We start from the raw sequence: 26,052 nt of genomic DNA on the forward strand, positions 1-26,052 counted from the left end.
TCCCGCAAGTGGCTCGAGGTCCGGCAGTCGGCCCGCGCCACTCCAGGTCCCGGTCCCGGTCCCATGGGAGGTCGAGGGACAGGTCGCGGGGTCTGAGTCATCGCAGCTCCGGGAGTGGACACCGGTCGTCAGGCTCCAAGTCCTCAGGTACGAGGCATGAGAGGTCAGAGAGACGTCATCGTTCCTCCGACCCACCCCGACGCTCGCACGATGCGGCCGGGGGCTCGGGCGACCCCGCCCACGTGGCTCCGCGGGAGTCGCAAGCATCGCCGCCTGCCCCACACCTTCGGGTCCCTGGGCACGGCGCGACGCCGGAGGAGATCGAGCGGTACCTCATGGCCATGAGGTCCCTCCCTCCTCAGTCGGGTTCCGTGGCACCTTCGGGCCCAACAGTCCCGACTGGAGGCCCTACCGGGTCGGGTGCTTCGGCCCGACGCCGCCGGCGACTTCGGTCCCGGCGCCGCAGGACATCACTGGATCCGCTTTCGGAACCGGGTGTCCCCCCCGGCACCCACTGTGGACGCCGTCCCCAATGTTCCTTACGGTCTGACTCTGGCGCCGGAACGGCGCCGCTGGGCGCCGCTTCCGACAGCCTTTGGAGATTTTTATTTCCATGAGGACGCCCCGTCTACTAATCCTGTTTTACAGGGAACGGGTGACGAGGAGGATTGGGAGGGGGCTGAGGACCCTCTGGCACTGGAGTGCCAGTCTCAACAGGACTGGACATATGAGCTTGGGGAGGCCAGTGGTATTGACACATCGCCAGACACTGGAATTGTCTCCCCTCCGACTGTGGCTTCGGAGGAGGGGGTCTACATATAGTGTAGTGTTGACTAAGGCAGCCAAGGCCTTACACCTTGAGCTCCCCGTCTTGGCCGTGAGGACGAACCTCCTCACTGAGGTCCTCAAACCGTAGTCAAGCTCCAGCGAGCCTCTGCTGCCGTTCAATGAGGCCTTGTGTGACGTTCTTTTGGGCACTTGGTCCAAGCCCGCCACAGGTCCGCCTGTGGATAGGAACGTGGCCAGACGCCACCGCCTGGCCCCGGGCGACCCATGCTTTTTGTCCACCCATCCCACCCCCGCGAGCCTGGTCATCCAGGCCTCCAATTCCCAGACCGCATTCCCGTCGTCCCCGCCCGACCGGGAATCCAAGAGATACGAACAGTTCGGGAAGAAGGTGTTCTCGTCTGTAAGCTTAGGGCTGCGGTCTGTCAATACCGCCTGTCTCTTGGGCCGCTACACCGACACTCTGTGGGACGCGGTTGCGGACGTGCTGCCACAATGTCCGGAGGAGGTCCGGGCTAAACTCGCCCAAACCCTTGCGGAGGGCCGAGATGCAGCGCGTTATTCCATCCGGTGTGTGTTGGATACAACAGACTCACTGGGCAGGGCAATGGCAACGACGGTGGCGGTTCGACGCCACGCCTGGTTGAGGTCCGCCAACTTCTCGGCCGATGTCCAGGCCACACTTCTGGACATGCCGTTCGATGGCCGTCGCCTCTTCGGCGACAAGGCAGACCATGCGCTGGAACGTTTTAAGGACTCCAGGGCTATGGCCAAGGCCTTGGGCCTCTCAGCCCCACGTCAGCAAACGGGTGCCTTTCGCTTCTTTCGTGGCCATGGAAGGGGCGCCCCCACACGTGCTGCCAGCCACGCGCCGCAAAATGTTCAACAGCGTGGTGGCGGCCGTGGAAACCGCCGTGGCGGCGGTCGGGGACAACGGCGAGGTCAGTCCACGCCTCCCTCCACAGCACCCGCCTCAAAACCTTCCTAGTCCAAGTTTTCAGGCCCATGTGACGCCTGTGGGAGGCAGGGTTCGCCATCACCTCTCCCACTGGCGCACTATCACGTCGGACAGGTGGGTGCTGTAGATCGTCCAAAGGGGCTACTCCCTCCCCTTCGAGGCGACCCCTCCATCCATGCCACCGCAATGCCACCGCGTGTCGGGGGATCACTTGCAACTTCTGCAAGAGGAAGTCACGGCCCTCTTGGCCAAGGGGGCCATTGAGCGCGTTCCTGGGCCAGAAGTAGGGTGTGGATGTTACTCCCACTACTTTCTGGTACCCAAGAAGGGCAAAGGGGGCCAACGCCCTATCTTGGACCTGCGGAACGTCAACGGCTTCCTCTGGAAGGAGAAGTTCAAGATGCTGACTTTGGCTCAGGTCCTGGCTGCCCTGGACCCGGAAGACTGGCTGGTAGCGTTGGACTTGCAGAACGCTTATTTTCACATCCCCGTCCTGCCGGCCCACCGGCGTTACCTGCGGTTCACGGTAGGCCAAGAGCACCACCTCCAGACTACTGCCGACCTCCTACATTTGCTGGGGTTCTCCATCTATGTGCCGAAGTCACACCTGTGTCCCTCTCAGAAGCTCCTCTTCATCGGAGCGGTTCTCGACTCGGCGCTGTTTCGGGTTTACCCTCCTGAACAGCGGGTTCGGGATATACAGGCTCTGATTCCCATCTTTCAGCCGTTATCCCGAGTCTCGGTCAGGTTGACGCTGCGGCTTCTGGGGCTGATGGCCTTCTGCATCCTTCTGGTGCATCACGCCAGGTGGCGGATGCGGGCTCTGCAGTGGGACCTGAAGTTTCAGTGGGCCCAGCATCAGGGCAACCTGTCCGATCATGTCTTGATCTCGGAGGGCACTGCGAGACAACTGCAGTGGTGGCTCACGGACCGCGACTGGGTCAGTGGCAGATCCCTCTCCCTACCCCACCCGGAGCACGTGGTTGTGACGGACGCGTCCCTCCAGGGCTGGGGAGGCCACATGGGAGAGGCGGAGATCAGAGGCCTCTGGTCTCCGGCGGAGTCCCGGCTCCATATCAACCTTTTGGAGCTGCCGTCGATTCGTCTAGCACTGCAGGCATTCCTCCCCTCTGTCCGGGGGAGTGTAGGGCAGGTGTTCACGGACAACACCACCACCATGTGGTACTGCAACAAACAAGGTGGGGTGGGGTCGTGGACCCTATGCCAGGAGTCTCGCGCCTCTGGCAGTGGCTGGAACATCAGGGCGTGACCCTGGTGGTTCAACACCTGGCAGGCTCTCTGAATGCCAGGGCGGACGAGCTGAGCCGTCGGTGCATGATGGATCACGAATGGTGTCTGAACTCGGACGTGGCGCAAGGCCTCTTTCAGCAATGGGGAGAGCTTTGGTTAGATCTATTCGCCACAGAAGAGAACGCGCAATGCCATCAGTTCTGCGCGTTGAAATTTCCAAGGCGGCACTCGCTCGGAGACGCTTTTCGTCGCGAGTGGAGTTGCGGTCTGTTTTACGCCTTTCCGCCTATACCACTTCTGCCCAGAGTGCTGAAGAAGATCAGGCGCGACCGGGCACAAGTCATCATTGTGGCTCCGGACTGGGCACGAAGGTACTGGTATCCCGAGCTACTCAGTATGTCAGTCAATCCCCCGGTTCGTCTGCCTCTTCAGGAGGACCTTCTGTCACAGCAGCAGGGGACGGTCCTCCACCCGAACCTGTCCAGTCACCACATCCATGCTTGGAGATTGAGCGGCGACAGTTGAGGCCATTTGACTTGCCTCCCGAAGTCTGTGATATCATTCTGGCAGCCAGGCGTCCCTCCTCAAAGTCGGTATACGCCTGCAGGTGGAACAGATTTGTGGCATGGTGCACAGCAAAGGCTGTGAACCCTCTCTCTGCACCCCTTTCTGAAGTTCTACTTTTCCTTCTTTCCCTTGCCCAGCAGGGCTCTGCTCTGGGCACTCTTAATGGGTACCTTTCTGCTCTTTCCACCTTCTTACGGCTACCTGATCAGCCTTCCTTATTCAAGTCCCCCATTGTAAATAGATTTCTGAAGGGCATCACACACATGTTCCCTCCTGTTCCCTTTGTGATGCCCCAGTGGGACTTGAATCTTGTACTCACTTATCTAATGTGTGCTCCCTTTGAGCCGCTCCATAACTGTCCCCTCCGTCTTCTTACCCTGAAGACTGCTTTCCTGGTTGCCATCACCTCTGCCATGAGAGTGAGTGACCTCCAGGCTCTTTCTTCTACTCCACCGTTCCTCTCTGTTCATCCGGACAAGGTGGTGTTGCGTACATGACCTTCCTTTCTGCCCAAGGTTGTCATGGCCTTCCACAACGGGCAGTCCATTACCTTGCCCACCTTCTTTCCGCCTCCGCATCCCTCGAATGAGGAAGAGAGGCTCCACCGTCTGGACCCAAAACGTGCGCTCTCTTATTACCTAGATCGCACACGCCAGTTCCGGGTGGATGACCAACTCTTTGTTGGTTACGTGGGCGCGAAGAAGGGAAAGGCGGTACACAAGAGGACCATTTCGCAGTGGATCATCTTGTGTATCCAGGCATGTTACTCCATGGCCAGAAAGGAGCCCCCTGCTGGATTGCGGGCTCATTCCACTCGAGCCATGGCAACAACAACTGCCTTGGGCCGATGAATCCCCTTACAGGACATTTGCCAGGCAGCTACGTGGGCCTCGCTGCATACGTTCGCAAGACACTACTGCCTGGACAGTCAAGTCCGGAGTGATGGCTTCTTTGGCCGCTCCGTCCTCCAGGACTTTCTGGTGTGATATTGGTTCGCAGACCCACCACCGGGGTTGGTATTGCTGGGGTATCTATTCTAAGGTAAGGAATCTATCACTAACGTGTCTCTTTCAGATGCACAAGTTACTACTTGTGTAACGATATATCTGTAAGAGACATTAGTTAGTGATAGATTCCTTACCGACCCACCCATCCTCCCCGTTCTGCGAACCAATATCTAGGGTTAAGGTCATCCCCTTTCAGGGCCCTAGTTTCATGGCACCAGTGTTGGTTCCATCATGGCTCTGCTTATCTGGCGCGGAAAAGCTGTGTATCAGAACTGAAGTCAGCGCGCATGGGCGACGTCTAAGTACTCCGATGACCTCATTCCGGCGCTGACGACGGACGCGGAGCCGCAGATGACGCCTACTGACGCGCAGGGGTATTGCTACGCAAAAATTTCCAGATCCAGTCTGACGCCTGGGGATATTCTAAGGTAAGGAATCTATCCCTAACTAATGTCTTTACAGATATATCGTTACACAAGTAGTAACTTGTGCGTTTGAGCCAGTCTTGAATGGGGGCAGAGTGATTTTATGGAGCAATCAGGATGAATTCCGTCTTGAGCTTATTTAGTATCAGGTGATTGTAAGTTAGCCAGTGTTGAGTTTTCAAAAGAGCAGAGTTAAGAGTTTTGATATCATCTGATGAATAGTTTTTCAAGTATAGTTGTGTATCGTCGGCGTACATGTGATATTGTATGTTTTTTTTTTAAACTCTTTATTCAAGACCAATCAAGACATTGTATCACAGTTACAAAGAAATATAATGAACTATCAGTCGCGTTTTTCCATTCCCTCCCCAAACATAAATATTAGCAGTTGCCATGTTGCTCCTGTCTCTTCCAGGGTGCCATACAGAGATAAAATAGCAATAAAAGAGGGGCAATCTGATCAGTAAATAGTCCCATCGTACAGTGGTATGGCATTCAGTTCCATCTGTGGAGGGAATCAACAATGTTCCTGCCGTCTCATAATGTTTAACATCAAAAGTCCAACTTTCCCCCCTCCCATCCTCCCCAACATCCCTCCCTTTCCCCTCCTGTCTCCTGGTCACAGTAGAGCTTTTCTATGTGCTGTCTCCCTGCCTTGATTGCAAGGCATTATGTTTTAGTGTAAAAATGTCAATAGGCCCGTGCGTTGCCCTAGGCCCCAGTGGTACGTATCAATCATGCACCCTATCCTGTGTCTATATTACGCTCGATCGCTCTGTGATGGCACAAAATCTATCCCCTCCAGGGCCATCAACATAACCTCCCATTCCTGTGCTATGGGATACTTTTGTTGACCTTTTTCCTCCTCACGTCTCAATGTCGTTCCCTCTGCTCTGCCCCACTTTACCAGGTCTGTCTGCCATACGGCCGTTCTAGGTGACCTGGGGGACTTCCATCTTACCGTCAGTGCCAAAACCGCTAATAAAAGAGCCAGATCCAGGAACTTCAATTTGGACTTCAACGTCTTGGACCGTTTACGGGACCTCACTAGACAGTATAGAGCCTCCTCAGGCACCGTCAGGTGGGTAGTAGCTCTCAGTGCCTGACAAATCTCCGCCAAGTATCCACGTATATGTGGACAGGACCAAAGCATGTGTAGGAATCTAGCCTCTTCCGCTCCGCAACGTGGACAGCAATGGGATGCGTCCGGGAACATCCTGTGTAGCCTCTGAGGGGTGAGATACGCCCTGTGCAGTACCATTGTTTGTATAAATCTAAATTTCACATTCCGTGATACCCGTTTGGGATGCTCAAGGATAATCTGCCATTCCTTATCCATCACTGCTATACCTGCATCCTGAGCCCAAGTGTCCGTAAGCGTAGTGAGTGGAATTGCTGTATGTGCTCTAACCCCCGTGTACAACTAGCGCACCAAATGTCCCCCAGCCCCCATATAAAATAGTAGGTGAACTAATTCATGTTGCACGGGTTGGATTCGCTGTGGTGCCCAGGTGGTCCGAATGTAGTGCGATACCGTGGCGTTCAGTAAGTATAATCTAGGGTGAGCACCCGTAATTCGTATAAAGGATTCATGGTCCAGCAGAGTCTCATCGCCAAAAAAGGCACCCACCTCCTCAAAGCCAGCCTCCGTCCACGGGGGCAATGTGTCCCGTGTTAGCCTACCGTGGTGTGTCGGGATACCAGTAAGGGAATGTTAGCCGCATATGGTTTCACCGACGAGGTATATGACAGTGCTCTTTTCCAGCACAATAAGGCCGTATGTAGGAGCGGGTGGGAATCCGGAGGAAGTCGTCTTTGTGGTAGTAACAGGGAATGTAGCTCCCCTCGCGCCAATCGCTCCCGTGAATAGTCTATCTCATGAAGGTTCCTACCAGCCACCCAGTGTGAGAGCCACTGGAGTTGGCTAGCATAGTAGCAGCCACGAAAATCTGGGACTCCCAGGCACTTGGAACCAGCTGGAGCTTATGTGATATTGTATGTTAGAGCAGATCAGAATTTCAGTGATGGGTTCCATGAATGAATTGAAAAGCATGGGCGAGAGTGTGGATCTTTGAGGCACTCCAATTGATACTGGTGTACTGTTAGATACGGAATGGTTGACTTTGATTCTTTGTGTTCTGTTATGTAGGAATGAGGCAAACCAAGCTAAAACTGGGCCGGATAAACCCATCCTTTTTTCGAGGACATAAATTAAGTTGTCATGTTTGACTGTGTTGAATGCCGAGGAGAGATCAAGAAGTATAAGTAAGCAAGGTTTGTTCTGGTCAAGTATCCTCAAGGTGTCATCGACAATGTGTATTAGGTGGTTTTAGTACTATGACCATATCTAAATCCCGATTTAATTGGTCCAGGAGTTGAAACTGTTCTATATGGTTACAGAGTTGTGTGTAAACACATTTTTCTAGAAGTTTGGTTAATGTCATGCTATTAGAAATTGGGCAGAAGTTGTTAGGATCAGATAGGATTGCATTAGATTTCTTGGGAATGGGGGTAACTTGACCTATTTTGAGGCGGTCAGAAATCAAGCTCTGCGCGAGTGATTCATGGAATATCTTAGACCAGAAAGGACGCACAGAAGATCTAGCTCTTTGAAGCACTTGGTAAGCACAGTATCATTGAAATGATTTGAAGGTTTAAGTGAAGTTATCGTTTTGAATAGTGCACTATCATCTGGTAGTGAGGAGTTCCACAACATATTTGTTTTGGTTTCTATTCCATACAGTCAGAAAGAGGGGAACTTACAATGGGTAACAAATGGAGAGATAGTGGGCTGGGTCTGAAAATGTGTATTTGGTAAGGTGAGTTGCAGTACTAGTTACATTTTTCTTGCCTTTTCTCCGAAGTGTGTAGAGAACTCCTCATCACTATTTATTTATTTATTTTGGAGTTTTATATAGCGCTGGCTGGAACCAGGGGTATCGGAGCGCTTAAAAGCATATTCAGTTATGTGCAAATAGACGGTACAGGAAATTGGAAGAGCTTGAGGGATCACGTCTGGTAGGGAACATATACCTGAGCGAAGGGGCAGAGGGGAGGAGGGAGCAAGACCAACCAGACGATCAACCAAGCGTAATCATTGTTTAATTAGTTCATACACATAAAGTTTTCTTGATCTGATTCAGTGTCGTTGGTCCCAGATAAAGGTCAGGAGGGCCATTGGCTAAGGAACTTCCTTGGCTCTTTCAGTTTGTATGAGAGCGGTCAAGGAAGAGGGATTTGAGTAGTTCCTTGAATTTTGGAAACGAGGGGGTTGTTCTGATGTGGGGGGGGAGGGGTATGGGGGGTGGGGAGTTGCAGATTTTTGGTGCATTTCCAGCAAATGATTTGGTTGCGGTTTTCAACTTGCTAGTTTTTAGCGGGATGAGTAGGAGAGAGTTGGAGCTCCTGAGGTTTCTGGACTGGCCGGCCCTTTTGAGTTTGGCGGCCAGGTATTCCGGTTTGCCTGTGTTCAGGGCTTTGTGAGTGAGGCAGACTGTTCTAAAGCTGGCTCGCAGCTCAACTGGGAGCCATTTAAGTTCTCTGAGAGCGGGAGAGATTTGTTTGAATTTCTTAGTTCCCTTAACCCTTCTGGCAGCTGCATTAAACGTTGTCTTCAGAGGGTCGAAGTGAGATTTTGCTGACCCTGTCAGGGCAGTAATCCACTGGGGAATGAGTCCTTAAGTGTAGAGTGCAGGTTAGTTGAGTGGTTTGCTTGTTGTTTAATAATTTTGGAAGAGTGTTTTCAGTCTGTTTTGGTATTGTCTAGCTGCGAGTTAAAGTGATTGACTTTGGCACAATGGATGTGTTTGTTGTACGCACTACTTGTCATCCTCAACTGCTTGAGGTTTGTTGTGGAAGGAGAGTTACTCCATGATCTCTCTGTCACCCTTAGTATGCATCTTTCCTCATTAAGGAAACAGTTAAACCAGGGTTTGGAGTGCTTGTTGGGAATCCATTTGAGTTGTTTTGGAGCAATTTTGTCAAGAAAACTCACAGAGAGGCTTCAATTTGGTGAAGTAGATGGTACAGTACTGTCTAAAGTATTTTTGAATCTCATAAAGATTTTATCAAACTATTCAAGATTACGAAATCACCATTCCCGAGCACAAATACAAATTGATAACATCAAGAAGAGTTAATTCAAGGAATTGTTTTTTGTTTTTTTCACACGTTCTTGGTCCTGGTTACGGTTGGAGTACTCTCCGAAGCACAATGTTCATATTCATATACTTATTCTTTTTGCTGGAATACAAGCAATTATTAAGGACGATGGTCTGATTACTAGCTCGAGTCTGTCTTTGGACATCTATTGATACACATGAATGTTCGTCTTGTGAGATACAAGCCCTACAAAGACCCATGCTAAATGGGACTACTTATAGGTTTTGCCTGGACTCTGGCAGAACTTTTCATTAATGTATAATTGCCCTGAGGAAGTCGACGGGCGATGTACACAAGATGAAACACGTGTTGCTACATCTCGACTATACCAACTGCGCACTTTGATTATCAGGAGCCATCTTTAAAATATCCATGGACCTGAATAAGATGAGATAATAAAGATTATGAACATATAAGATTTGGACTGACAATTCCTTGAAATAACTTCTTGATGTTATAAATTTTTATTTGTGCTTGGTAATGGGATTGTGATTTTGTATTCTCCTCTTTGTGTACTTGCGTACACAGAGGACTTTGGGATACGTGGATGGCCGTTCCCCAACCATTTCCTTGAGCACTTACAAGACAAAATACGGTGCTGTGATTACAATTAATGATATTGCGTAAGGTTTGACCTAGCCACGCTTCTATATCATATTCAAGATTACGGTCAGCTGCTTGAATAAGGATGTTCCCAATTTTTGTATATGGATATTGCGAGATCGGCCTTGAAGTCTGGTGAGGGTATTATAGTTATAGTTATTTGGAAACCTTGAGGAGTTTTCTATAAAGGTTTGGATCAGAGTAAAGAGATTAGGACTCTTCTCTAATTAGCTCCACTATTAGTGAAGAAGATTTGGTCATTAACCACAACACCTTTTGAAGTGAAAAAGTATGCATCAGAGATCAGCATTTCGAGGTGCTGCTTGAGTAAATGATGTTTGAAGTTTTTAGCAGCGTTTTTTGATAGGTTAGGGGGTAAACAATCTTAAATACATTATGGCCCACCTGTGACAGTGGGTTACCGTACGGGCAGGTATTATTTGGAGCCATGTTTGGATAGGAGGCAAGTGTTGTGAGATGCGTAGAGTTTTAACTTTTTAAGGGTCGAAATTTACAGAGGCTTATTATAGACAGACCTAACCTGATTGTGTCAAAGGGTTATAGCTCAATCAAACTTAATAGTGTAACATGAATAGAGATAAACTTAAATTTGTTTCAAATTATGTGGGGTCTATTCATATAAATAGTAGGAGTGTTAGCAGGGGGCTTCATTGTGATAAAAATACAGTAGAGAGATCGAGCATATTGGTAGGAGAATCAAAGATTGAGATGAGCAATGAGGAGAACACCATTACAAGGTGACCGCTCCCTAGGTGCATCTAGAATGGTCCTACTTTTATTTTAATGAAAAGGTCAGATTCCCATAGTTTTGCTTTTGTTTCGATGCCTAGGTTGGAAAGCAAGTTCTTTGATTTAGTTGAGCTGGTCGGGCGCAATCTTGTGAAGAGAGTTCTTCTTGCGAGGCCAGGAGAGAGAGACCCTCAATATTGCCCCTGACCTGTGATCGGAATAGCTGCGAGTCTGAGCTAAATGGGAGCAGCTGAGAAGGCCATTCTTCCGAAAGGTAAAACAGGAGCCATCAAGTTGAAGGGCAAGGGATGTCTCAAGTTGATCAGCCAGTCAGGGAAGGAAAGCATAGATACTTCCTGTTGCTCACTATCGTCTGATGTCTCACCATTTCGGTGCAGGCTTGAGGCAAGGCCTGCAGCTGGTGCATTTAAACTCCACCGCGGACCGACCCCCATCAACCGAGGCTGTGGCATTGCAGCAGAAAGCAAGCGTGATCTAGCTTCCCTGGCTGGGGCAGGGATCGTCTAGCCTCAGCCGTGTTTGTTTCCCATATCCAGCCCACAGGCCGGAGCCTCCTGCCATCAAAGTCTTGCTGCAACCAAGAACAGTCTCAGGCACCAAAGGGCGTTGAGTCAACTTAGGTTCCCTGGTTAGCTGAAGGGGAAAGGAAAGGAAGACCCGTGAGTCACATTCGGCGCCAAATCTACAATTGCCCACAGAGTTGGGGCCATCAGCAATCTGCCATGAATCAAGAGAGAGAAGGCACCTGAGAGTCTGCAGCAGGTGCTGAGTCTACAATTGTTTGCAGAGCTGGGGCCATCAACAATCTGCCACAGATCAAGAAAGGCTTCCGTGCGGTCAGGGATCCAGATGGTGATCTTGGGATGGCTGGTCTACGAAGTGATCCTTGGTGAGTAGAGGTCGGATTCCAAACAATGCAGCTAGCCCCAGTCAAAAAATTTCCTGTTGCAGATTAGTTGTTGCAAGGAAACTCAAGATATCAGCCAAAGGTGATCCCGTCCCTCAGGAGTTTATAACCCTTATCAACAGAACAGCTTCCCATTATTAAGGGGTAGTTGCTACCTATCAAGCGCACAATTGTTTAAAAGATGTGTTTTGACTAAGAGAAACAGCTTTGTCTCATGAGTACCTCTCTCTAGACCAACATACCATAAGCCTGTACTTTTTTTTTTTTTACTTTATTGCAGGATAGGCCTTAAAAGGCCTGCGGATTCCTGGAGTCGAGTGCCTCTGTGTCAGAAGTTGCAAACTGTGGAACCTGTAATCTGAGTCAAAATATCAACCCCAGTAGCCTCACTGCTTAGCATTTACCCATATACTCATCTGTGTGTGTGTTAAGTGGTACTGACTGTCTTAAATCCAAGAGAAATAAACAGATAATGGAGTCAAGGAGAGAACCCTGACTGACTTATGTTCTGCTCGCCGAAATATAATCGGCCCCATAGTTACGCAGGATCTTATGCTTCAGACTGATTTTCAGATTTTCACCAACCTTTTTGTCCTATTTTTTTACACACTGTAGAAGAAAGCACCTTTAAACAAATTAGTAAATTTCTGAGGGCAAAATGTAAATTTGTTGGCACCGAGTATAGGGGCCGATTAGGATGGCGGACCCCCGAGGTGGAGGGACCATCCGCAGGGGCTGCGGCGTTCCCTCCATCCCAATTAGGATGTGACCGCCACCCTGGCGGTCACATCCCCTACCTTTAACATTGCGGTGGATGCTGCTTCAAGCAGCACCCGCCGCAAGGTTAAAAGTGCATGTTTTCCTTTGCATGAATGAAGCGGCAGGCACCGCGTGGTGCCTGCCGCTTCGTGCACGCAAAGGCAGGGGGTTACCATAGGTACCCCCCATGTGCACCCCTTCACCCCTGGGGGCCCGCAACGGGCCCCCAAAGAAAAGTCTGTATGCCTTTCCACGGCGGAAATGCCGCTGTGGAAAGGCATAGGACCGCTGACATCCTAATATGGCTGGCGGTGTCTGATAGACACCGCCAGCCATGTTAGAGCGAGGAAAAGCGAGGATGCGGATTATCCGCAATCATAATCGGCCCCATAGTTAGGAAATTAACATTTAATGCGAGCAGAAATAGTAACTAAAAACAAGGCGTTATGAAATTTGTCAGTTCAGTTCTTCCCAACATGGAGAAGACATTTGCATAGATAAGAAATGCTGTGTGCTTCGGGTTTTTGTTTCTGCTACACGTGTGCATATGGCACATGGTCAGGTTTCTGCCCCTTGAATGTCCTTTAGAGGTTAGAAATATGGCCAGAATAATTGATTATGTATTAGTGATTTATGATCATGATTATCTGTTCTTGTCTTGGAAGATGAAGCACAATCCCATTAGGGATTTTGATAGTCAACTATTTATAAACAAATGCTGCTCACATTTATATCTTAAGTTGCCTCCCTGGGATATAAATTGTCACTTCTCTCTACTGCTGCTGAATCACAGCACCAGCTGACGTGTGTTTTTCAAGTCATAAAAGTCAAGCCTGGTACAAATTATCCTCTCACTGAAATATGTTCCAGAGTCCATATCATGCAGAACAGTGCTTTGATATCCAGCCTTCCTATTGGTTAACTGCGGTCGCAGCAGTTTAGCTAAATGGACGTGCATGTTTGCGTGCTTCACATGCATGAATGTAACTTAAAGTGAAGGTTAAGCAAATGATTTCAGAAGTAGTTTTAGTAAACAACATATTTTACATAGAATATGATAGGAGAGAACAAGGAGATACTTGTTGAAGGATATTCTTTTTTCTTTTTGTTCGTTCTTTTGCATAAACCTTTTCCTAGTATGTCAGCTTAAACATAATACTGATGTGTAATGTTTACTAACAGCCGGTCGTATGGTGCCATTGGGAAGAGGTCCTGCATGTTCTTTGATCCCCAGTTTGCAATGAATAACACTCATGGTATCAATCCACATACACAGCCTTTTGCCTTATTTGGTGATATGTAACAAATGATAGTAATTGAAAGGAAAAATTTGTGATTATCGCTCCGGTTGCCCTGGAAATACCTAAATATTCATCTTGCTTGGACCATAGACTGAAAAACAAAGAACCTGATGTTGTATTTATTGAGAATTGTCAAGTGTAAGAACACAAATGAACTTTAAATATAGTTCAGCAGGTTCATAATCAGAACATACGTTGTACAGTCTTTGAAAATACATTTTGACAAGTTGTTTTGTTTTTTCTGTCTTCACAGAAATTGTCTCCAGGAGTAAGTCAGTTTGCTTACACTTGTGTACAAGACCACTCCGTATGGACAAACCAGCAGTTTTGGGAAACTACCTTTTATGGTAACGTGCAAACTCAAGTTCGTTCCTTATACCTCAGCTCTGATGATGACAATCACTCATCAGTTGCAGTTCAGGTGAGAAAATGTTTCAGCTTAAATATATGGTAACACTTCAAAAGAGGATTAGCTCCTCTGGTTATTAAAATGTGTGTGTCCCTTTCAGTGGTATGTAAGGTGTTATTGCCATGCAAATAATATTGTAGTACTTTGGAACTACAAAAAATATAGACTTCTTTTCTTTTAAATTCCTATGTATTCTTTAGTTTTCTTAGGATTTACTTTGTTTTTGTGTCCGAAATTTGTTGTGCTCGAGAACATTGTTAATGTAGGTTCGTCATAAGATACATCCTATTTCTAATTAACGTCTACCTGTGGCGTCCTATACTAATCTTGCACTCTATTGTGCCTTCTCTTTAGTATGAAGAGAGGTTATTTCACCACAGCTAACATATCCACTCTAATACCGTAGGCTTACAGAGGTTGATTAAAGGCTCTCATGTAGCATGGAGTGTGTCCTCCCTTGACTGAATTCTTTGGTTCCATAGGTCTTGACACATCATTGTATTACCAGAAGTGTTACTTTTACCCACCACTTGATGCTTTTTCTGAAGATATATGGTTATAACCCATATTTAATACTGAAACTAATATCCTAATTTCGGAGTATAGCAGTTTAATACATACATTTGTATTCAAAGTAATTGATACTAAGGGCCGCTTGAATAATTTGTTAGCTGTTAGGCTTAAATGGTTCTCTCTGTTGGGTTAAGTTCTGTAATGGTGAGGTAGGTGTCTGTAGTGCAATACCTGAGCACCACCTTTTTAGAGTAAGCAACGTTTTGGGGGCATGGGAGCTAGCATTCACTACATCGAGTCTAGCTTTTAGGCAAAGAAAAATGTAATGTCTGCTAATGGCAGCAATGGCAACTGTATTATATTGGGTTCAGTCCAATGCTCTAAAGACCTTCAACCAGTTCATCATGATAAGCATGTAGCACAGAGACTTTACTCCCTCCACCTGACCGATGTTGCTCGGTGCGTATCAGGAAACAGTTTCTCCTCTCATGAGAGGGTATTAGAGGTGCCCATGCAGTCTACATAACTGCTTTTTTCTGAAGTGTCTTCTTTAAGAGACCTAAGTCCTTGAAAAACATGCTTTTTGAGGGTGGTCATGGACACATTGTATTGTGCTTTATTCCTCTATCAAGGTGCCTGACATGTGTTGGAAGAGTGTGGGTTTGCAGTGTGGCCTATGAGGAAAGTATTTAGGTTTTGAGCTTGATGAGTAGAAGTATACTTAATTGAGGTAGAAGTGGGGGTGGGTTTTATGTTCATTTGTTTCACTTCCTCCTCAATTGCATGAGGTATTCCTTGCTCCCAGCTTAGAGTGAGTTGGAGTTTTAACCAGTTCATTCAGATTATTTCACTTAATTTGCACCTTTAATCTGAAAGAAACCGGTTCATGTTAGATTCCTTACCTTAGAATATCCCCAGACGTCAGGCTGGATCCGGAAAGTTTTCGTCGGCAGTACCCTTGCGCGTCGGTAGGCGTCGTCTGCAGCGCCGCGTCCTTCGTCGGCGTCATGATCGCCGGGATGATGTCGTCGGAGTATCGGAGTACTTAGATGTCGCCCTCGCGTGCTGACGTCAGTTCTTGTTTTTTCCATGCCAGCAAGCGCCGATCTGGGAAGAACAGTACTCTTAGTCATTTTTTTACTAACTTTTTTATCTATTTTGTATCTCTTTTTTTCGAGTCGACTTCGACTCCTGGTGCCATAAGGATGCCTGGTTTCAAGCCGTTCGACGCCTGTCACCGCCTGATGTCAGTGAGTCCGCTCCAACCCCCCACCGCCGGTGTGTCTACTGCCTCGAGCCCTGACTGCCGGGCCTTGACCTTGAACGCTAGGCGGGAGCGGTCCCGCAAGCTACTCGAGATCAGGCAGTCTGCTCCACACCGCATGAGGTCCCTGTCGAGGAGGAGGTCGAGGGACTCGTCAAGTCATCACCACCACTCGTCGGGCTCCAAGTCCTCCGGTAAGTCGAGGCATTCAAAAAAGAAGTCGCAGAGGCGACATCGCTCTTCAGACTCCCCTCGCCGCTTGTGCAACGCTGCTGAGGGTTCGGACAACACGGCCTGCGCTGCTCCGTCGGAGCCGTAGGTGTCGCTCCCAGGCCCATACCTTCGGGTCCCTGGCCTGCGAGCGACGCCCGAGGAGATACGTGATTTCCTCGTGGCCATGAGGACTCACTTCCCTCCGTCGAGGCCTGTCGGGGCGCCTTAGGGCCATGCAGACCTGACTTGGGACCCTGGCGGGCCCGCAGCTCCAGCCCCTGGTGTTGCGCAGGGCTGCCAAGGCCTTGGCTCTTGAGCTTCCTGCTGCTGCCGTGAGGACTGAGGTGCTTCTGCCGCCAGTAAGCTCCTCAGGAGCCTCTACTGCCGTTCAATGAGGCCCTCACGGACGTTCTGATGGGCACTTGGTCCCAAGCCCTCCACCGTGCCCCCTGTGGATCAGAACTTGGCCCGACGCCACCGCCCGGCTCCGGGCGACCCTAGATATCTGTCTGTTCACCCCACCCCGAGAGCCTGATGATCCAGGCCTCTACGTCCCAGACCGCATTCCCGACAGCTCCCCCGGATCGGGAATCCAAAAGGTTTGATCAGTTTGGGAAGAAACTGTTCTCCTCATTAAGTTTGGGGTTGCGGTCTATCAACACCGCTTGCCTTTTGGGCCGTTATACCCACTCTTTGTGGGACATGGTTGCGGAGGTGCTGCCCCAGTGTCCGGAGGAGGCCCGGGCACGGCCCACCCAAGCCCTTGCTGAGAGGTGGGATGCGGCATGTTATTCGATCAGGTGTGGACTGGATACCACAGACTCGCTAGGAAAGGCGATTTCCACAACGGTTTGCTGCCACGCTTGGCTGAGGTCCGCCAATTTCTCGGGGAATGTCCAGGCCACGCTCATGGACATGCCCTTCGATGGCCGTCGCCTTTTTGGCGACAAAGCAGACAGTGCGCTTGAGCGTTTCAAGGACTCCAGGGCTACGGTCAATCCTTGGGCCTGTCAGGCCAGTGCCAGCAGATTTCTGCTTTTCGCCCCTTTCGTGGCCAAGGAAGGGGCGCCCCCACACGTCCTGCCAGCCACAGGCCGCGGAACCAGCCTCAATGCGGCCGCGGATATAGTAACTGCTGTGGCGGTGCCGGGGGACAACGGCAAGGTCAGTCCACATCCACTCCTGCAGCATCTGCCTCAAAGCCTTCCTAGTCCAAGCTTTCAGGCCCATTCGACACCAGTGGGGGGCAGGGTCCGCCATCGCCTCCTCCACTGGCGCTCCATCACGTCAGACAGGTGAGTGCTGCAAATCGTCCGAAGGGGCTACTCCCTCCCCTTCGAGGCGACCCTTCCAGCCATACCACCGCAGTACCGCCGCATGTCGGGGAATCACTTGCAACTCCTGCAGAAGGAAGTTATGGCCCTTTTGGCCAAGGCGGCCATTGAGCGCGTTCCTGGGCCAGAAGTAAGACGTGGTTGCTACTCCAACTACTCTCTGATACCCAAGAAGGGCAAAGGAGGCCTACACCCGATCTTGGACCTCTGGACCGTCAACGGCTTTCTCCGGAAGAAGTTCAAGATGCTGACTTTAGCTCAGGTCCTGGCTGCCCTAGACCCTGAAGACTGGATGGTAGCGTTTGACGCATATCTCCACATCCCCGTCCTGCCGGCCCACCGGCGCTACCTTTCAGTTCACGGTAGGCCACTAGCATTTTCAGTTTACTGTGCTCCCCTTCGGCCTCACCCATTCCCCTTGGGTGTTCCTGAAAGTGATGGCGGTGGTCGCAGCTCATCTGCGCAGATCAGGGGTTTCAGTCTTCCCCTATCTCGATAACTGCTTGTTGAAGGCGGGCTCGCTCAAAACAGTCGTCTCCCACCTACAGACTACGGCCGACCTCCTGCACTCACTGGGGTTCTCCATCAACGTGCCGAAGTCGCATCTGTCCCCCTCTCAGAAGCTCCTTTTGATCAGTGGGGTTCTGTACTCTGCGCAGTTTCGGGTTTTTCCTCCCAAACAGCGGGTTCGGGATATTCAAGCTCTGATTCCGTTCTTTTAGCCTTTATCCTGAGTTTCGGTCAGGTTGACGCTGCGGCTCCTGGGGAGGATGGCCTCCTGCATCCTTCTGGTGCATCACGCCAGGTGGTGAATGCGGGCTCTGCATCGGGACCTGAAGTTTCAGTGGGCACAGCATCAGGGCAATCTGTCAGACCATGTCCTGATCTCAGAGGGCACTGCGAGTCAGTTGCCGTGGTGGCTCACAAACCGCGATTGGGTCAGCTGCAGATCCCTCTCCCTACCCCAACTAGAGCGCGTAGTAGTGACGGATGCGTCCCTCCTGAGATGAGGGGCCACATGGGAGTGGCAGAGTTCAGAGGCCTCTGGTCTCCGGCGGAGTCCCGACTCCATATCAACCTTCTAGAGCTGCGGGCGATCTGTCTTGCACTGAAGGCATTCCTTCCCTCTGTCCGGGGAAGTGTGGTGCAGGTGTTCACCGACAACTCCACCGCCATGTGGTACTGCAACAAACCGGGCGGGTGGGTTCATGGACCCTTTGTCAGGAGGCTCTAGGCCTCAGGACATGGCTGGAATACCAGGGCGTCACCCTGGTGGTTCAACACCTGGCAGGTTCCCTGAACGCCAGGGCGGACGAACTCAACCGCCGGTGCATGATGGATCACGAATGGCGTCTGAACTCGGACGTGGCGCAAGGTCTCTTTCAGTAGTGGGGAGAGCCTTGGTTAGATCTATTCGCCACTGAAGAGAATGCGCTATGTCATCAGTTCTGCACATTGGATTTTCCAAGGCGGCACTCGCTCGGAGACGCTTTTCGTCACGAGTATAGCTGCGGTCTGTTGTACTCCTTTCCGCCTATACCACTTCTGCCCAGAGTGCTGAAGAAGATCAAGCGAGACCGGGCCCAAGTCTTCCTTATGGCTCCGAACTGGGCACGAAAATACTGGTATCCCGAGCTACTCAGCATGTCAGTCGATCCCCCGATTCATCTGCCTCTTCTTGAGGACCTTCTGTCGCAGCAGCAGGGAACCGCCCACCACCCTAACCTGTCCAGTCTCCACCTACAGGCGTGGAGATTGAGCGGCAACAGTTCAGGCCATTTGACTTGCCTCCTGAAGTCAGTGATGTGATTCTGGCAACCTGGCGTCCCTCCACAAAAACGGTATACGCCTGATAGTGGAATAAATTTGTGGCATGATGCACAGCAAAAGCCGTGGATCCACTTTCTGCCCCCCTTTCTGAGGATCTCCTCTTCCTTCTTTCTCTCGCCCAGTAGGGCTCTGTTCTGGGCACTACCAAAGGCTACCTCTTGGCCATTTCAGCCTTCTTAGGGCTGCCTGATCAGCCTTTTCTTTTCAAGTCCCCTGTTGTAAATAGATTCTTGAAGGGCATCACACACTTGTTCCCTTCGTGATGCCTCAGTGGGACTTGAACCTTGTACTGACTTATCTGATGTGCGCTCCCGTTGAGCCACCTCATAACTGTCCTCTTCGTCTTCTGACTCTTAAAACTGCATTCCTTGTTTCCATCACCTCTGCCATGAGAGTGATTGAGCTCCAGGGTCTATCTTCTAAGCCTCTTTTCCTCTCTGTCCATCCGGACAAAGTTGTTCGGAGGACTCGTCCTTCTTTCCTGCCCAAGGTGGTTACAGCGTTCCATATTGGGCATTCCATCACCTTGCCCACTTCCGCATCCCTCTAAAGAGGAAGAGAGGCTCCACTGTCTGGACCCAAAATGTGCGATTTCCTTCTATCTAGACCACACACGCCAGTTCCGGGTGGACGATCAGCCCTTTGTTGGTTATGTGGGCGCTAAGAAGGGACGGGCGGTGCACAAGCAGACCATCTCTCGGTGGGTCGTCTTGTGTATCAAGGTTTGAAACTCCTTGGCGAAGAAGGAACCTCCTGTGGGGCTGCGCGCCCATTCCACTCACTAGAGCCACGCCCTGGGTCGGAGAGTCCCCTTGCAGGACATCTGCCAGGCAGCTATGCGGTCCTCGCTGCACACGTTTGCTAAGCACTACTGCCTGGACAGCCAAGTTCGGAGAGATGGCTTTTTCGGCCGTTCTGTTCTCCAGGACTTCCTGGTGTGATCTTGGTTCGCAGACCCACCACCAGGGTTGGTATTGCTGGGGTATCTATTCTAAGGTAAGAAATCTAACATAACCTGTTTCTTTCAGATACACAATTTACTTACCTTCGGTAATGATATATCTGTAAGAAACATTAGTTAGTATTAGATTCCTTACCGCCCCACCCATCCTCCCCGTTCCGCGAACTGATATCTAGGGTTAAGGTCATCCCTTTTAGGGCCCTAGTTTCATGGCACCAGTGTCTGTTTCTTGCATGACTCTGCAGTCCTGGCGCGGAAAGCTATGTACAGAACTGACGTCAGCGCACCAGGGCGGCATCTAAGTACTCCAACGACATCATCCCGGCGATCACGACTCCAACGATGGACACGGAGCCACAGACGCCGCCTACCTACACGTAAGGGTACTGCTGACGAAAAACTTTCCAGATCCAGCCTGACGCTTGGGGATATTCTAAGGTAAGGAATCTAACACTAACTACTGTTTTTTACAGATATATCGTTACCGAAGGTAAGTAACTTGTGCTTTAGGATCATTTTTGAAGCATCTATTTTGTTTATAGTTATTTTTTTCATGAAATTCGATGTCTTCTATTAAACTATCGATATGAAAAACACAGATCACAATATGCTACATTACTTTTTTTTTTTTATTTGATTATTTGTATTGTTTTTTTTCTCCAAACAACATAAAACATATAACATATAATCGTCAACGCTTTGTCAGTACAGGGTAGCAGCCCAGTTTGGTTCTGTTACTGGTAGGACTGGTTCGCAAATTCTAGGCTTGGCTGCCCCCTCTATCCACTGTCCCAGGAGAGGAGAACGAGGGTGTGAAAGGGGGAAGAAGTAGGTAATTAAGATGGAGAGAAAAGATGGTAGCATACCCGAACAGTGGTAGTATGTCGGTGGAGTTTTGATCGGTGGGGGTGTGGCTTTGAACCCCTTGTCTACATTTTGTTATGGCTATTCATGGCGGTTCGTATGGGTCCAGGAGCTTAGCGAGATAAACCCATTTTTCAGAAGCCGTTACAAAAGTCTGAACCCAAGCTTAATCCTTTAACACAACAAATGCTAAAAATATTCTCTGAGACTCTCTAGTGTAAACAAAATGAGAGATTTTTATGTTGTGTGCCGTGCTTCATCCTGACATCACAAGTTAGCACCATATAATCAGTTCTAGGGCGGTGTATACAAGACATTAAAATATGAAGTTCGCTCGCTGAGCCTACCAGCTATAAATCAAAGTAATGTTGGGCATGGCTGGACCATAGGGAAATGGAATTTTCAGACCAGTTGCCATGTGGGATTCCGTTAATGGAGATTCGACGGTTTATGGCTTCACGCATTTTTCTTTAACTTTTGTTTTGAGATTCTGTTTTTATAGCTTTAAATTCAACATCATCTCCACACAAAGCATAACATATAATTAGAAAGGCAAATGTTGGCTCATATCCTTTGAGGATGTCACAAATAATAGTTATTGTTTGCGTGTCAGCGCTAGGTTGCACATGTTATTCCTCTCAAGTCAAATATGGGCTGCAACACAATCAATTTTATTTTATAGCCACAATAAATACGTTGTAAACTGCCTATTTTATCATAATATGCAAGACAGCTAAATTGAAAATGTCTAGTTGAGAAGTTCAGTCCTTGCTCGTTAACAGCTCGTAAACAAATCTAGCAGAGACAAATGTGTATCTTATTAAGAAGGTCTCTGTTATAATACATGAAACTCATTTTAACCCAAATGCATGAGTATATTCTTGAAATGTTGACTTATGCGTCTGTCCATAGCAACTAACAGACTGTGTTTGTAGCTGAAATTGTGTAAATTGCGGTGTTAGGAAAAATTTTGTTGCAGCACGATCCAGATACCAGCTCATAGTGGTTAACAGGAAAGCTGCAGTTTCGTGAATGCTTTCTATTTTGTATGAGGTATTTTGAGTATGGCAGTTACTTCTATACAAGCAGCCGTTATGCCGCAAGATTTCTTGCTTGTTTTTTAATTGGAATCTTGGTAGAAGATAGGTGGCTGTGATCAGAAACTAGTTATTTCCTGGAGAATTCGATAAATTATCGGAAACATTTTGTACCAAATATGATCTGCTACTGGGAGCCAGTGGCGTTGTTGTATAATATAAGTGTGGACACACTGTTTACTACATTGATTTACTTCTTGGGCTATGTTACATGGACTGAATAATCTTTCTTGAAAAACTGGCCGAGGATTGCATTTTATGATAACAGGAAATACGCTAAAAGGAAACCTCTGGACTGACCTATCTAGTTTCAACAAGTTGATGTAACTCAAAATATACGTTTTTCTACAAGGACACAGCAAAATTATATCAAAGCATACAAAGGACAATATTTAGGGCTTTGTTTGTCATTTATTTCTCTTAGTTTGTAGTTTACTTCAAAAAGCCATTTTTTTGTTATTTTTCAAAAAGATTTTTTACACATACAGAAACAAAAAAACACATTTATAATTCCTATGTAATAGAAAAAAGTGATTTTACAATTGGTACACACTAGATAGGTCAGTCCAGAGGTTTCCTTTTAGCGTATTTCCTGTTCTCTCCCCCTCCTCTAGACCTAAAAGAAATAAATAATGGGGGTACCCTTAGCTATGATAATATTGCATTTTAGGATAAACCATCTGATAGAGACATCTACCTGCAGATTCCTTACCTTTGGACTTTCAGGCATCCGGCGGGATCCGGAAGATTTTTCATAGCAGTACCCCTGTGCGCCGATAGATGGGGTTGGTCGACTCCGCTTGAAGTCGTTGGCGTTGTGTTCGTCTTCGTTGTGATGTCCGAGTCGTCAATATAACCGCCAATCCGGCGCCCTGATGTCAGTTCTTTTCTTTCCGTGCCAGCCAGCGCCAATCAGTTGAACAGAGCTACCCCTGTCATTTTTTGACCGATTTTTTTCCGACTTATGTCGACTTCATTGGTGTGTTTAGCAATGTCAAGTAAGAAGACTTCGGGGTTTAAACCATGTGGTGCCAGTCACCGTGCCATGTTGGTCACAGACCCCCATTTGGTTTGACGGTGGTGCGGGGAGCGCAACCACAACTCCTGGTCGTGCACCGACTGCCAGGCCATGACGCCAAAGGCTTTGAGGGAGCGGTCCCTTAAGGCTCATGGGCGTTTGTGGGCGTCCTTCAAAGAAAGGAAGGAAGGGGGTGTTTAAAGCCCCAGCGCTGTGCTCTGATGCTCTATTCCTTAAGGTTCTCGCAGCCGGGCGCCCAACACCACAGAGGTGCCTCGCCTGTCCCGATCCTGGACAGGTCTCGGTCGAGAGGAAGGTCGGAGCACCGATCCGGTGATTTGAAGTCCTCTTCGTCAAAGTCGTCGAAGTAAGGTAAGAGGCACCACAAAAAGCACAAGAAGTCGAAGCGTGCTTTGATTTCGCCCTGCCCGTCTCGTGACACGGTGGTGGAACCTCAATGCTGTATGCCTCGCTCCGCGAGCGTGTGCCTCGGTCGGCTCTGCGTTTCCCTCCCTTTCCGAGGCCGGGAACTACCCCCGCCCAACTCAGTATGTGCCTCATATTTGGGCGGCCCGCAGGCTCCGAGGATGGAGGGTTCCCTGTGCCGGCGACTCTGGCCCGAGCTCCACGGCCTCAGAGTTAACCCATTCCCTTGTCCGGACCGACACTGGTTGCTCCCCCACAGCGACCTTCCCCCTCGTTGCGTCCAGTGCCGAGGTCCTTGGCGACACGGGTGCCCACCAGCACCTCCTCCAAGATCCTCATTCCCGACAACGATCCTCATTCCCGACAACACAGAACTGGTTGAGCGTCCTCTGGTGCCGACAGAGCCATACTGCTCCATGCGTTCTCTCTGCCCTATTCTGAAGGGATAGGGATGTAGGAAGAGGATTGAGAGGGGGAGCAGGATCCCTTGGAAATCCCGCAACAGCAAGGCCTAGACTGGTATGAGGAATTGTGTGATGCCAGTGGTCTGGACACCTCCCCAGACTTTGGCATGCTTTCCCCTCCTACTAGCTACGGAGGAGAGAGCAACTTTTGCCATGGTGGTGCGTAGGGCTGCGGAGGTCCTTGACCTACAGCTTCTACATTGGCGGGCTAGGCAGCCTGTGGTGTCGAGCTCGGAATCCCAACTGCCTTTCAATGAGGCCTTGACAGACTCCCTTCTAGGGACATGGTCCAAACCCAGCACAGGAGCTCCTGTGAATAGGACGATTGCCTGGCACCACCGCACCGGGGGACACACTTTTCATCACCACCCACCCCACTCCTCAAAGCTTGGTAGTCCAAGCTTCCATGTCCTGAGGCGCATTCCCTTCCGCACCCCCGGAATGGGAATCCAAGGAGCTAGAAAACTTTGGGAAGAAAATGTTCTCTTCCACCAGCCTAGCGCTGCGGTCTGTGAACACCGCATGCCTCTTGGGCTGTTACTCCCATTCTCTATGGGACACGGTAGCGGAGGTGTTGCCCAGAGTCTCAAAGGAGGACAGGGCTCTACTCTTCCAAGCTATATTGGATGGGAGAGACACAGCTAAGTTCGCCATCAGATATCGCTTGGACACGACGGACTCGCTAGGTAGAGCGATTTCCACAACATTGGCTATTCTTCGCCGCACCTGGCTGAGAACATCTAGGTATTTGGGGGATGTCCAAGCCAACCTCATAGACATGCCCTTTGATGGCTCTGTCTCCTCGGCGACAAGGCGGATGCTGCCCTTGAGCACTTCAAGGACTCATGGGCCACGGCCAAGCGTATGGGCCTCACTACTCCCCCCAGGGCTTCATCCATTTTCGTTCCTTTCTTGGCTACGGAAGGGGCTTCCAGCCAGAGGGCCCCACAACTTCAGCAACATCTGCGGGGCCGGCCTCGTGGGTAAGTCAATCAATGGTTTGTTAAGCGCAACTACTCACTCAGATGGGTCTCAAGGCGCTGGGGGGAGAGTAGGGGGTGCACAGCTCCTGGGTACTCACGGAGTATCGTCGGAGGCCAAGAGGGTCAGAGATCTTCCCTTGTCTTTCCGGGTGCGTGCAGAGCCGGACACTCATGATGATTTGTCGAAGAGCCAGTTTTTGAGGTCTGTCAGGAACTTAGAGAGAGTTGATGTCTGACGGAGGTGGAGAGGGAGGGTGTTCCATGCTTTTGCAGCAAGGAAGGAGACGGAGCGACGTCCTGTTCTAGTCTTCTTGATGGATGGTACCGTGGTGAGGGAAAGATGGGCTGAACGGAGGTATCTTTGGGGTGCGGGGGAACCAACCATCAATCAATCAATCCAAGCATTTATATAGCGCACTACTCACCCAGAGGGTCTCAATGCGCTAGGGGAGGGGGGTCCGCTACTGCTCGAACAGCCAGGTCTTGAGTTGCTTCCTGAAGGCGAGGTGGTTCTGGGTCAGGCGGAGGTGGGTCGGGAGGGAGTTCCATGTCTTGGCGGCGAGGTAGGAGAAGGACCGTCCCCCTGTGGTGGCTCTTCGGATGCGGGGGACGGTGGCGAGGGCGTGGCCGGTCGATCGAAGCTGGCGTTTGGGAGCGTAGAAGTTGAGGCGGCTGTTGAGGTATCCTGGTCCTTGGTTGTGTAGGGCTTTGTGTGCTTGGAACGAGAGGCGTGGTTCATTTAGGCGGGGCCAGTGTTGCGGAGACCTTTGTGGGCATGGGTGAGAAGCTTGAACGTGATTCTCTTCTCGACAGGGAGCCAGTGTATGCCCGTAGGTGATGGGTGATGTGGCAATGGCGCAGTAGGTTGAGCACTAGTCTGGCGGCGACGTTCTGTATGTTCTGGAGTTTGCGGGTGAGGTTCTTGTTGATCCTGGCGTAGAGTGCATTGCCGTAGCCCAGTCTGCTGCTGATGAGATCGTGGGTGATGGTTTTCCTGTGTTCGAGGATCCAGTTAAAAGTTTTATGTAGAAGATGGAAGGTGTGAAAACAGGAAGAGGTGACAGCGTTGATCTGGCGGTCCATTTTGTGTTCGGAGTCCAGGATAATTCCGAGGTTGCATGCGTGGTCTGTGGGTGGGGGTGGGTTCCGGAGGGCAGGGGGCCTCCAGGTGTCATTCCAG

The 26,052-nt window shown here is 49.8% G+C and overlaps 1 protein-coding gene across 5 annotated transcripts in view; it reads left to right on the forward strand.

The window, feature by feature from the left end:
• SBF2 (SET binding factor 2) overlaps positions 1-26,052 on the forward strand; it is a 2,158,806-nt gene that overhangs the window by 1,326,268 nt on the left and 806,486 nt on the right. For all 5 annotated transcript variants that reach the window (XM_086955965.1, XM_086955960.1, XM_086955962.1 and 2 more), the window contains exon 18: positions 13,750-13,917. In XM_086955965.1, coding sequence (XP_086812091.1) covers positions 13,750-13,917 — 168 coding nt within the window. The remainder of the gene's footprint in view (positions 1-13,749; positions 13,918-26,052) is intronic.

Source organism: Lissotriton vulgaris, chromosome 2_1 (genome assembly GCF_964263255.1).
Source record: "Lissotriton vulgaris chromosome 2_1, aLisVul1.2, whole genome shotgun sequence".
Classification (NCBI taxonomy): domain Eukaryota; kingdom Metazoa; phylum Chordata; class Amphibia; order Caudata; family Salamandridae; genus Lissotriton; species Lissotriton vulgaris.